General features: G+C 41.2%; 1 protein-coding gene across 1 annotated transcript in view; it reads left to right on the plus strand.

Annotated features, from left to right (window-relative positions):
• Positions 1-12,947, plus strand: part of REL (REL proto-oncogene, NF-kB subunit) — a 58,153-nt gene that overhangs the window by 23,774 nt on the left and 21,432 nt on the right. Inside the window, exon 4 of the mRNA XM_034427315.3 lies at positions 9,404-9,495. Coding sequence (XP_034283206.1) covers positions 9,404-9,495 — 92 coding nt within the window. The remainder of the gene's footprint in view (positions 1-9,403; positions 9,496-12,947) is intronic.

The following is a 12,947-nucleotide window of genomic DNA, read 5'->3' on the forward strand; positions in this document are numbered from 1 at the left end:
CTTAAATTTTCTTATCCAAATGAAGGACTTTGTATTTCTCCCTGTTGAAATTCAGCTTGTTGGTTTCTCAGTTTTTCAGCTCATCATGATCCTCCTGAATATTAATACTTCGTCTAAGGTGTTAACTTTTCCTCCTGCCTTTGTACTGTCTGCAAACTTGATAATTGTGTTTTTAAACCCCCATCCAAGGCACTGATAAATATGAACAATGCAGGGCCTTCTGTGTAGAATGCAGCCTGGTGGCATGGCATTGTTACTGCCTTCAATCTTGATGCAGAATCATTGACATACATTTATTAGATATCAGTGGTCAACCAGATCTTTATTCAGTTAATGTTAGGGTAATCCAGTTCTAATTTTACTATATTCTCTACCAAAATTTAGTGGAGGAGTTTATCAAATGTTTTGCTGAAGCTAAGTTTGAAGTACATTATGTCCACCATATTCCTGTGGTCTTCTATCAAGAAAAGGAAATCAGATAGGTTCAACATAGTTTATTCTTCATAAACGTATGCTGGCTCCGGTCAAACAATGGATTCTTTTCTACATGTTCACAAACTGACTGTTTAATTATCATTTCCAGAGTTTTGCCAAGTATGAGCTGTGGTAGCATAGTGGTTAGAATGCAGCACTGTAGGCTTCTTCTGCTGATCACTGGCTGCCAGCAGTTTGGCAAATCGAATCTCACCAGGCTCAAGGTTGACTCAGCCTTCCATCCTTCCGAGGTTGGTAAAATGAGGATCCAAATTGTTGGGGCCAATATGCTGACTCTGTAAACCGCTTAGAGAGAGCTATAAAGGACTGTGAAGCGGAATATACCCTGTTTCCCCGAAAATAAAACATCCTCTGATAATAAGCCCAATCAGGCTTTTGAGCGCATACATTAAAATAAGCTTCCCCCCCCCGAAAATAAGCCCTCACTGAAAATATTTAAACGCAGAGCTGGAAATCAAGTAAGAAGGCAAGAGGAGCCTCATCTTGTTCCATGCGCCCCAAAATAATAAGACCACCTCGAAAATAAGGCCAAGCGCTTATTTCGGGGTTCAAAAAAATATAAGATAGGGTCTTATTTTGGGGGAAACACGGAAAGTCTAAATGCCATTGCTAGTGCTATTAATATGAAAATCACCTGTCTCTAGTTTCTTGGCTTTTCTTTTTTCTAATCTTTTTTTCTTTCTCTAGTCTTCTGGCACTATCTCACCCATGTCTTTTCAAAGATCACATAAAGGCCCCCAAAGGACATCCTTACACTCCTGCATGATTTTCAGATGTAACTGAACTGCATTTGAAGACTTAACTTCATTTGTGGTGGCCCAGTGTTCCCAACCTTACTCTGATTCACCAAGTCGTCCCTCCTTGCCAAAGGAGATGATAGATTTATTACTTTCACAGTTTCTGTGGAATAGCCTTCTTCCTCATTCAGCTGCTTTCTGAAAGTCAACAGTATTCAACACAAAGTACTTCAGAGAGAAATTACACTATGAAATTTCTATCATTTAAAAGAAAAGCTGGTTGAACTGAAAGGTTTAACTGAGATTGGGAATTTTTCACTTGCAAGCAGTATCACAGATGACTTCATTGCCAATAACTGCTGTTCTAATTGTTTACTCAAATGTGTTATTCATAAAAAGTTTTGCTCAGAGATATCACAAACATCACTAGTGGTTTTTACTTTTTTTCTTTGTGTACAAATTTACATGGGATGAAATGAAACTTGTGAAACTAAGGCACAATTGAAATCATACTTCTAGAGTTGAAGTGTGATAAGATATTCTGTTCACAACAGAATACCTTATGCTACCAGGCTTGAAATTTTGGGCTTAGAAAACTTAGAACTATGCCCCTTTCGGTCTGGCCTAAGCGTTATCTACTACAACGTCCTACCTGTCAATGACTACTTCAGCTTCAACTGCAATAATACATGAGCACACAATAGATACAAACTTAAGGTAAACCACTCTAAACGCAATTGCAGAAAATACAACTTCAGCAACAGAGTGGTCAATGCCTGGAATGCATTACCTGACTCTGTGGTTACATCCCCAAACCCTCATAACTTTAACCTTAGAGTGACTACTGTTGACCTCACCCTATTCCTAAGAGGTCTGTAAGAGGCGTGCATAAGCACACCAACGTGCCTACTGTCCCTGTCCTACTGTCCCCATTTATTTGTATCTATTTCCTGTATTCATAATCATGTTTATACTTATATCTGTTATTTTATACATGTTTGACAAATAAATAAATAAATAAAACTTTTGTTTCTGAATTTACAAGTGTAGATTTGAAGTATGGAAAAGGTTGCATATTTGTCTATTGTGGATTGTCTCTTCTGATGGATTAATCAGTCAGAGGTTTATATATCATTTGCTCTAAGAGGCTTCTTTTGCTGTATCTCCAGGTAATATGGCAATTACCAATCCGCAGGAATATCAGCACTTGGATAGCTGGCGTGCAAGATTTTGGCTCTTCTGTAATCTGTTCTGATTTCTCATATAGCAATTATCTGGTATTAATTCCTATTTTGCATCTTCCCTGGGCTGGAGTGATGTCATGGGTTTTCCATGTGGGAAAGAATCAGGTTGCTGGAGTAGGTGGGGAGAGTCCCTTGAAGCTGCCTTGTGATCTGATACCATTACATGCAAATTAGGAAGCTGATGCTATTGTTGCTAGTATTCAGAATCTCACCAGACCAGTAGTCTGGCCATAGTAATTTTTTTTTCATAACTATATGATTCAGAATCACTCCTCCCCCTCTGTCAGAAAAAACAAATTTAAAGTAATTCTTGGTGGGGGGGGGGTTTGGTTTTTTTTTTTTTTTATAAATCTGGTGGTAAATGAACAGCTACACTCTTTGTTAGCAACTTAGAGAAGAAAGATAACTTCCCTCTGTGGGAATATATACAATATCATACCTCTCTAGAACTACTATGATAATGTTCCTTTTTCCTCTGAAAATGAGGGGAGGTATCTAAAATCCAGAACTGCAATCCTATGCATGCTTATTTTAGAAAAAATGTTCCACCAAACTCTGGGGGGACTTCCTCCTAAGCAAATATGCACAAAATACAGATCTTAGGGATTGAAGAACTTTATGATGTAATTCTCTACATATCTATTAAGAACCTATTTTGCTCACTGCATTTTCAGACAATGGAATATTGGATTCGGTCTCAATCAGCCAAATCTCTGGCTTTTGGTAAATTTTACCAAACTTTACTTCTACCTGTGTGCACTCAGTAATGTTCCTGGAATTTACTCCCAGGCAAATATGTATAATATTGTAGCCTCTTTCTCTTTAATCAGAAGATGAATCATCTAACTGAAGAACAATTTAAATACTTAAGTGTGTAATTGAAGGGTGGTTCTGCGATATTACTAAGATAGAAAAAGGAAATGTGAAAGATAGTATTGCCTCTGAATAAATTAATTCTTGCTTAGTAAGGTTTTGATTGATTATGTCCCATAAAGTCTATCGAATTTTACTGACCACATAGATTTTCTCCAGAAGGATCTGATCCCAACCTGTTCCTTAAAGTCTTCCATTGTTAGGACTGAAATTGAGGCCATCCATATTACAGTTGGTTGTCCTTTTCCTCTGTTTCCTTTCACCTTTTCCAACATTATAATTTATTCAGAGAGCCAAATATTTGCATTATGTACTGGAAATAGGATAATTTGACTCTGGATAATGTGTCTCAAGTGAGAAATCTAGGTTGATTCATTTGATTATCCATTTGTTTGTTTGTTTTTTGATATTGGTAAAATATGTATTTTGTGGTGCTTAAAAATATTTTCAGACGACAATATGTTAGTATTTAATATTTAATTGGTCAATTAATTGAATCAAGTGCACATGCTAATTAAATATAGCTGTTTTTAAACACTTGGCATCTCTATTTTCAAACCAGTATCCTGTTCTACTTAAATCACATATTAATCTTCCTCAAAGATCTCAAAAAAGTATTTTTTTTTCGGTATGAAATCTATATACTACTAAAACTCTCACTATATTTATCTGTCTATTTGCATTCTCAGGTTAGCCCAAATGGTGCATTATACCCCAACCTAAAATCTGCTAATAAAATCTGCTAATATATATAATACATAAAAAAATCTTGGGACACATTACTCCTGTTGAATTAAAATTTCCATGATATTCAGACCAGTTCTACAGGCAGTTCTCAACCTATGACAACTGAGAACAGAATTTCAGTTGCTAAGCAGTGCAGTTGCTAAACATGACTGGACCAATTTTACAACTATTTTTATTGTGATCGTTAAGCAAATCATATGGCCATTAAGTGAATTATGTGGTTATTAAGCAAATCTGTCTTCCTAGATCAGTGATGGCTAACCTTTTTGCCATCGCGTGCCAGGAGAGGGGGGGGCTGGGGAGGGTCGCACGCGCACGTGCCCACACGCATGTGTGCGCAACCCCCTCCCCCTACCCCCCCACTCCTGGCACATGATGGCCTGGTAGGCCCGTTTTTCTTTCTTACCTGGTTCCAGATCCTCTCTGTGTATCTGGGAACGGCGAAAACAGCCTTTCCCACTCCCTTGGAGGCCCTACGGAGGCTCAAAGGGCCCATTTCCCCACTCCCGGTGGGACAGGAAGTGACGTTTTTTCCTGTCCCCAGCCTCCAGAACCTCTCTAGGAGTCTGTAGGAGCCTCTCTAGGAGTCTCTGGAGGCTGGGAACAGGAAAAAATGCCAGGTAAGAAAAAAAAACGGGCCTTCCCCCCCTCAGGCCCTCCAGAGGCAGGAAACAGCCTGTTTCCCTACTTCTGGTGGGCCCAGAAGGCCCGAAAATCAGCTGGCCGGCACGCGCATGCGCCCCAGAGCTGAGCTGGCGTGCCCACTAATATGGCTCCGCGTGCCACCTGTGGCACGCGTGCCATAGGTTCGCCATCACGGTCCTAGATTAACAGAATAACAGAAAAACAGAGTTGAAAAGGATCTTGGAGATCTTCTAGTCCAGGGGTGTCAAACCCGATCGCATCACAGGCCGTATCAGGATTGGTTTTGCCGTTGTGGAGCTGGGCTGGGTGTGGTCTGCACAGGTCATATCCAGCCTGTGAGCCGCATGTTGACACCCCTCTTCTAGTCCAACCTCCTGCTCAACAGGAAACTATACTATTTCAGACAAACGGTTGCCCAATTTCTTCTTAAAAACCTCCAGTGTTGAGCATCCACAACTTCTGGAGGCAAATCTTTCCATTGATTAATTGTTCTAACTGTCAAGAAATTTCTTGTTAGTTCTAGGTTGCTTCTCTCCTTGATTAGTTTCCATCCATTACTTCTTGTTCTGCCTTAAGGTGCTTTAGAAGTGCCCCTCTTTTTTGTGGCAGTCCAGTCCTTAGATATTGGAACACTGCTATCATGTCATCCCTAGTCCTTCTTTTCATTAAACTAGACATATCCAATTCCTGCAACCATTCTTCATATATTTTAGCCTTCAGTCTCCTAAGCATCTTTGTAATTCATCTCTGCACTCCTTCTAAAGTCTCAATATCTTCTTTATATTGTGGCTACCAAAAGTGAATGAAATATTCAAATGTGTAAGTGTGGTCTTACGAGGACATATAAAAATGGTACTAATATTTCATATGATCTTGATTATATCCCTTGGTTAATGCAGCCTAGGGCTGTGTTGACTTTTTTGACAGCTGCAGCACACTGCTGTCTAATATTTAAGTGATTGTCCTTTTAAATCGCAGTTACTATTATTGAGCCAGGTACCACCTATTCTATACCTGTGCATTTGGTTTTTCTTGCCTAAAAGTAGACCCTTACTTTTCTCACCATTGAATTTCATTTCATTAGGTCCAGTCAAATCTGTCAAGATCCTTCTGTATCTTGAGCCTATCTTCTAGAGTGTTGGCTATTACTGCCAGCTTGGTGTCGTCTGCAAATTTGACAAGTTCCCCTTCTATCCTCTTGTTAAAATCATTGATGAAGATATTGAAGAGTACTGGACCTAAGACAGAGCTTTGGGGTACCCCAGTGCATACTTCCCTCCATGTATTTATTTATTTATTTTTCATATTTGTATACCGCCCTACTCCCGAAGGACTCAGGGCGGTGAACAGCCAAAAATAAAATACAAAGACATACAAAAGTTAAAAACTATTAAAAACAGATTAAATAATTTAGGCTCAAAAAATTAAAACATCCAATTTATCTAAAAAACATTTAAAACCCAATTTAAAAGCCAATTTAGAAGGGAGAGTTAGGCCAGACCAGCCTGTTGGAATAAAAACGTTTTTAGGGCGCGGCGGAAGATGCGTAAGTCTTGGATCCTCCGTATCTCCGGGGGAGCTCGTTCCAGATGGCAGGTGCCCCCACAGAGAAGGCTCTCTCCCTGGGGGCCGCCAGTCGACATTGTTTGGCCGACGGCACCCTGAGGAGCCCCTCTCTATGGGAGCGAACTGGTCGGTGAGAGGCTACTGGTGGCAGAAGGCGGTCTCGTAAGTACCCTGGTCCTGAGCCATGGAGCGCTCTAAAGGTGGTAACCAAAACCTTGAAGTGCACTCGGAAGACCACTGGGAGCCAGTGCAGCTCGCGCAGGAGGGGGGTCACATGGGAGCGCCACATCGCTCCCGTCACCAGATGCAGTTTCATTAGGAACTACACATTTAGTGCAGTTGGTCAGTCAATTACAAATCCACCTGGTGGTCATGCTGTCTAACCCACATTTTTCTACCTTATCAAGTAGTAGGTTGTAGTCTACTTTATCAAATGCCTTACTGAAGCCCAAGTAAATTATATCCACAGCATTTATCTGGTCTGCTAATTTTGTCACCTTGTCAAAGATTGCAATATGATTTGTCTGACATGATCTGTTTTTGACAAACCCATGTTGCCTTCTGGTTATGACTTTATTTGCCATTAGGTGTTCCCAGATTTGTTGCTTGATTATCTTTTCCAGAATCTTCCCAGGTATTAATGTCAGGCTGATAGGTCTGTAGTTTCCTAGATCCATTCCCCCTCCCCTTTTTTTTTTAAGATGGAAACTACACCGGCCCTTTTCCAGTCATCTGGTAGTTCCCAGTGCTCTAGAATCCTTGAAAAATATGGTTCAATTTTTCTAAATCACATCTGGTATAAACCAGGACACCAGGACACATCTGGTCCTGGTGTTTTGAACTCACCTAGAACGGATAAGTGTTCTCTTCTCATTTTCTTGCTTATTTGGATTTGTATTCCTAATCTGCATTTTACAGTATTTTTACTTGTTGGAAGTCAAATGGTTACAAATTATGTTCACATGACTGCAAGACACTGCAACTATTATAAATGTGATCTGATTGCTAAGCACCAAATTGTGATCACATGACGATAGGGGTGATGTGAAGGTCATAACCGCAGACCAACACCGGCCAAAGGACTGACAGTATGAGGTGATGAGGTAAAATAACTCCACCCAAGAAGCTAAGTTGTAGAAATGCCCAAACCCAGTCAGTTGCTGCATTATAATTCAGATGTGTTTCACATTCCCGTCGGCAACTTGTCTTTTACCTTCTGTACAATATTGTAGAAGGGGTGGTCCTGGAAAGGCATCGGTGAAGCAGATGCTTTACTGAATGGGAGAAATCTGTTTCCCCTCACTTACTGCCTTTAGAAATTGAATGAGATATTTGCAGTATACCAATACTTTTGTGCCTTCTTCCACTTAGAATGGTGGGAATTACTTTACAATTTTCATTGTCCCTTGACAGAAAATACAAATAACTTGAAATGATGGCAGTGGTAATTTAGCCTTTACTATCCTAAGCGGCAAAAGAAATTACAGGTAGTCCTTGTTTACTAATTGTTTAGTAACTTTAATTACAATTCGCAGTTATAATGGTAATGACAATGTAACTTTACAACCAAACTTTATGACCTTCACAGGTCTGTAAAGCAAAAATAAATAAATAAATAAATGAAATAAGATCATAAGCACAGTCACAATTTCACTTATCAACCAAATTGTCAGTCCTAATTGTGGTCACTAAACAAGAACTACCTATAATACCCACAAGTCATTATTTGGGTTTTGAACAAAACACAGGGGAAAGAAGGAGAAGCAAAGCCTGGTGGCCACAGGGCCTGGTGGCTCAGCAGACTGATAGCATTGTGATTAACACCAGCTGTCTGCAATTACTGTAAGTTTGAATCTCACCAGGCTCAAGGTTGACTCAGCCTTCCATCCTTTCTAAGGTAGGTAAATTGAGGACCCAGTTTGTGGGGGCAATAAACTGACTTTGTATAAATATACAAAAGTATGAAGGCTATTGCTTAACGCATTGTAAGACGCCCTGAGTCTCCGGAGAAGGGCGGCATATAAATCAAATTAAAAAAAAAAAAAAAAAAAAGCTTGCCTTTTCATTAAGTAGATGATATGCTGCTAAATGCCAGTTTCATCTTATTCCTCAAGTCTTTCTTTCTAAAGAACTGTAATGCCCTGATGGGGATTAGAATCCAATGTTCACATAAGAAGACATGGGTATTTGATTTTATGCAACACGCCTGAGCTTGTTCCTCTTAGCAGCCCATCTGATGCTCCCAGAGAATCAGGCTAATTTGTGGTTGCTGAGTTTACTCTTTAAAACCCTTCATGGCTTGAGGCTGGGTTATCTGAGGGACCATCTCTTCCTGATTAATATGGTGTCCCATCAGATCCAAGGCATGCTTTGAGTGCCATCTGTTAAGGAAGCCCAAGGAGGTGTGTCTCCATGGTATCTACCAAATGGAACATTCTCTCCATTCCAACCCCTCTTTGCCCGGAAGTCAGCTCCTTCCCTCTTTATATTCCAGATGTTCCTCAAGATATGGGGGTCTCAGGAGACTGGTGAGATTTTGAGGTAGCTCTCTTGGTGATTGAAATGAATGTGTGTCTCTCTGTGTGTGTATTTAATATGACTATGTTTGACATGTTTATTGTTTTATATCTTAATTACAGACTGCCCAGAATCACTTCTTGTGATGGATGGCTATATAAATAAATAATTGAGTGAAACACTCTAATCTCAAATGTTTTTTGAGGGCTTTTGCTGATTTTTATCACAAGCAGATTGTTACTTTCCTATCCCTAACTAGATGGGCCTTGGATGTAATTTAGTATAGCTCTTGTTATGGCTGCTTCTGGTCTTGTTCTTTGTTGCTTATTTAAAAAAGGGAAATTATGCGTCTCTCTTTGTGTGGCATTTAAATGGTTGAAAGTGGGTAATAACAGGCAAATTACTATGATAGCATCTATTTTAGTCTTATGCAGGATCTCATCAAATCTTCTTAATGTAAAGTATTTGTCAGAATTAAAATTCCATGATTCATTTTGCTACCAATATGGTAGAGTCCCTATAGTTGTATCATTGTTATATTTATTTTAAATATCTAATTCTTAAATATATTTGCTATAGTTTTCAGAACCTGGGCATTCAGTGTGTGAAAAAGAGAGAACTAAAGGAATCCATCATTTCACGAATTGCTAAGAAGATCAATCCATTCAATGGTAAGTAACCACTGATTATTAATTACATTAATGACTGTTGAGACTCCCTAATCATTTGCTTTTCAAACATTTTTAAAATATTGATTCCCTTAATGTATATCAAACCATGTTAAAACAGCAAAATAGAGCAGCTACTGGAATGGGATGTACATGTGAATCCACATCACTAACTGTCACAGCTTGTTACTGGAGGCTTTCCTTTAGCAATTGTTGTGTTAGTTTTTGTCTTTATGAATTCTAAATTCATCCAAAGAGTACCATGGGAATAAAAGAAGAAACATCTGAACAGTGAGGAGACCAGATACAAAGCAATTTTACTCAGTAAAGTATTTAAATCTATCCATAAAAATGTACACTATAATTAAAGTCAGAATGAATTACATTATTGGCCACATGTAACTCAACTAATGAACCAGGGGGAATAGATTTTATTTTTACCTATTGCTATACTAATAAGTGTTTGTGAACCATGCAACTCACCATCTGAAAATATAAATCTTTACAGCAAGTCAGTTCTCTAAGAATCTAGTAATGTGTGAGTAGTTCTTTCTTAACATCCATTTGTTCAGTGTTTAAAGTTACAATAGTGCTGGAAAAAAAATGGACTTGTGACCAGTCCTTGAACTTACAACAATTGCAGCATCTTTGCGGTCATGTAATAAAAATTTGACCCAATCTGCATTTTCAACTGCCAACCCTGCACACCCCTCCTCCCCCAATATGACCTTTATTGTCCCTGCCTGCCTTCCCTCTGCTGAGCTTACCATCCTGGTTACATATGGGGAAAAGCCATGGCTTTGGGGCTTCTTGCTGCATTGCAGCTCTGGGGCTTTTTGCACCCGTATGCGTTCTCCCCACCTGACAATAGCCAGACTCACCATGCCTCAACAGCCACTTGTAGACCTCACACACACTCCCCCAGCCCTGCTGCACTCGGCCTTTACCTCACAACCACTCACACCATCCTACATTTTTTCTCAGTCCCACTGCACTCAGCCCATGCCTTGTCAGCCAGCCACCCCCACTGTGCTGGTGTCATGCCTCACTGACCACCACAGATCCTTGTGCACCTTCCCCCAGCCCCTCTGTGCTGACGGAGTGCCTTGCCACCCACCTGTGCACCCCTGAACAGCAAAATCAAGGATGAAAAGAGAAATGTATGTGTGTGGGTCCATGTATATGGTTTAAAGGTCAAAGTTTAATACAGTACTTTAATATCTGATCGGTTCTATCTTTATTTAACTATATCAGAAAGCCATTGAATAACTTCAACTCAAGTTCATATGAAAATCATACCTCTGTCACACACTGTAATCCTCCCACAGTTCAGTTGTTCCACTGAAACTGATACGTCATGGGGAAGCTGTGGTCACGAGAAAGAAACACTCACTTTGATGGGTTTAAGCATTGTTTCATATCATTGGCAAAGGGATGTAGCATTTGAGGCTAGAGATAATTCAGCAGTACTACGATTAAAACCACAACATTTTTTAAAGCAAGTTTGCATCTAAGCTCAGTATGATTTGTGGGCACAAATTGGGTGCCATCAGGCTCTGGCTAAGCAGCAAATAAAATTATCTTGAGATGCAAGCACAGACTAGCTCGCCCTATCCATATTGTGATCTTGGCCTAGAGCTGAGTGATTTCATCTGGTACTGTTTATAGTTTTATGATACTTTTCTTAGCTTATATATTTTATCAGATCTTTTATTTCTGGAAACTAGAAAAACTGATTCTTCAAGCAAAGCCTACAGAGAATGCCAAACCAATTGAAAAGCGGTGTATAGCCTCTCTCTATAAGCACACAGGAATGAAATTTAATAAATCAGTTCAGAATATCAGAACATTGAACAGTTATGGTTAGTAAGGATGAACGCATCTACAGTATCTGGGATTTCAATCAGTAAGAATTATAGAATTGGATTAGATTAGGTAAGGCTTTAAGAATTTTACATAAATCTTTTTCTTCAAGGAGCGCCATACACATTTTTAAAATGAATATAAGTTTCCTGTTATAGACCCTGCATTAGTAAAACCTAAAACTAGCCAGTACGTTTTTAATCTTGATTCCATACAGTATCAAAGAAAGAAAATTACAAAAGAATTTGGCTTAATGGTTAGATTTTAGTTTCATTTATACGCATTACTGGGCAACAAAATGTAAAGGAGTGATACTTAAAAGCATAATAAGATAAATGAGCAGAAGTCTGAACATCTGGATCCGTTCCAGTCGGGCTTCAGGCCCGGGTACAGCACGGAAACGGCATTGGTCGCGTTGGTAGATGATCTCTGGAGGGCTCGGGACAGGGGTTGCTCCTCTGTCCTGGTCCTGTTAGACCTCTCAGCAGCTTTTGATACCATCGACCATGGTATCATGCTGCACCGGTTGGAAGAGTTAGGGGTGGGGGGCACTGTACTGCGGTGGTTCTCCTCCTTTCTCTCCGACCGGTTGCAGTCTGTGTTGGCAAGGGGGCAGAGGTCGACCCCAAGGCCCCTTATATGTGGGGTGCCACAAGGGTCGGTCCTCTCGCCCCTTTTGTTCAACATTTATGTAAAGCCGCTGGGTGAGATCATCCGTGGTTTCGGGGTGAAGTACCACCAGTACGCTGATGACACCCAGCTGTACATCTCCACCCCAGACCACCCCAACGATGCCCTTGAAGTGATGTCCCGGTGTCTGGAGGCCGTGCGGATCTGGATGGGGAGGAACAGGCTCAGACTCAACCCTTCCAAGACCGAGTGGCTGTGGTTTCCGACGTCCCGATATAGTCAGTTGACGCCATCGCTGACTATTGGGGGCGAATCGCTGGCCCCCACGGAGAGGGCTCGCAACTTGGGCGTCCTCCTGGATTCACGGCTGTCATTAGAAGAGCATTTGACGGCCGTGACTGGGAGGATTTTTCATCAGGTTCGCCTGATTCGCCAGTTGCGCCCCTTTCTGGATCGGGACTCCCTACACACAGTCACTCATGCCCTCGTCACTTCCCGCCTGGACTATTGTAACGCTTTCTATATGGGGCTCCCCTTGAGGAGCACCAGGAGGCTCCAACTGGCGCAGAGTGCGACTGCGCGGGTGGTTATGGGAGCAACATGGCGCTCCCATGTGACACCTCTCCTGCGCGAGCTGCACTGGCTCCCGGTGGTCTTCCGGGTGCGCTTCAAGGTTTTGGTCACCACCTTTAGAGCGCTCCATGGCTTAGGACCTGGTTATTTACGGGACCACCTACTACCACAAACAGCCTCCCACCGGCTGGTACGCTCTCATAGAGAGGGACTCCTCCAGGTGCCGTCAGCCAAACAATGTCGACTGGCGGCCCCTAGGGGGAAGGCCTTCTCTGTGGGGGCACCTACTGTCTGGAATGAGCTCCCGCCGGAGATACGAAGGATCCCAGACCTGCGCACCTTCCGCCGCGCTGTGAAGACCTTTTCATTCCACCAGGCGGGCTTGGCTT

Source organism: Pantherophis guttatus, chromosome 1 (assembly GCF_059756535.1).
Source record: "Pantherophis guttatus breed Tessera chromosome 1, ASM5975653v1, whole genome shotgun sequence".
NCBI classification, from domain to species: domain Eukaryota; kingdom Metazoa; phylum Chordata; class Lepidosauria; order Squamata; family Colubridae; genus Pantherophis; species Pantherophis guttatus.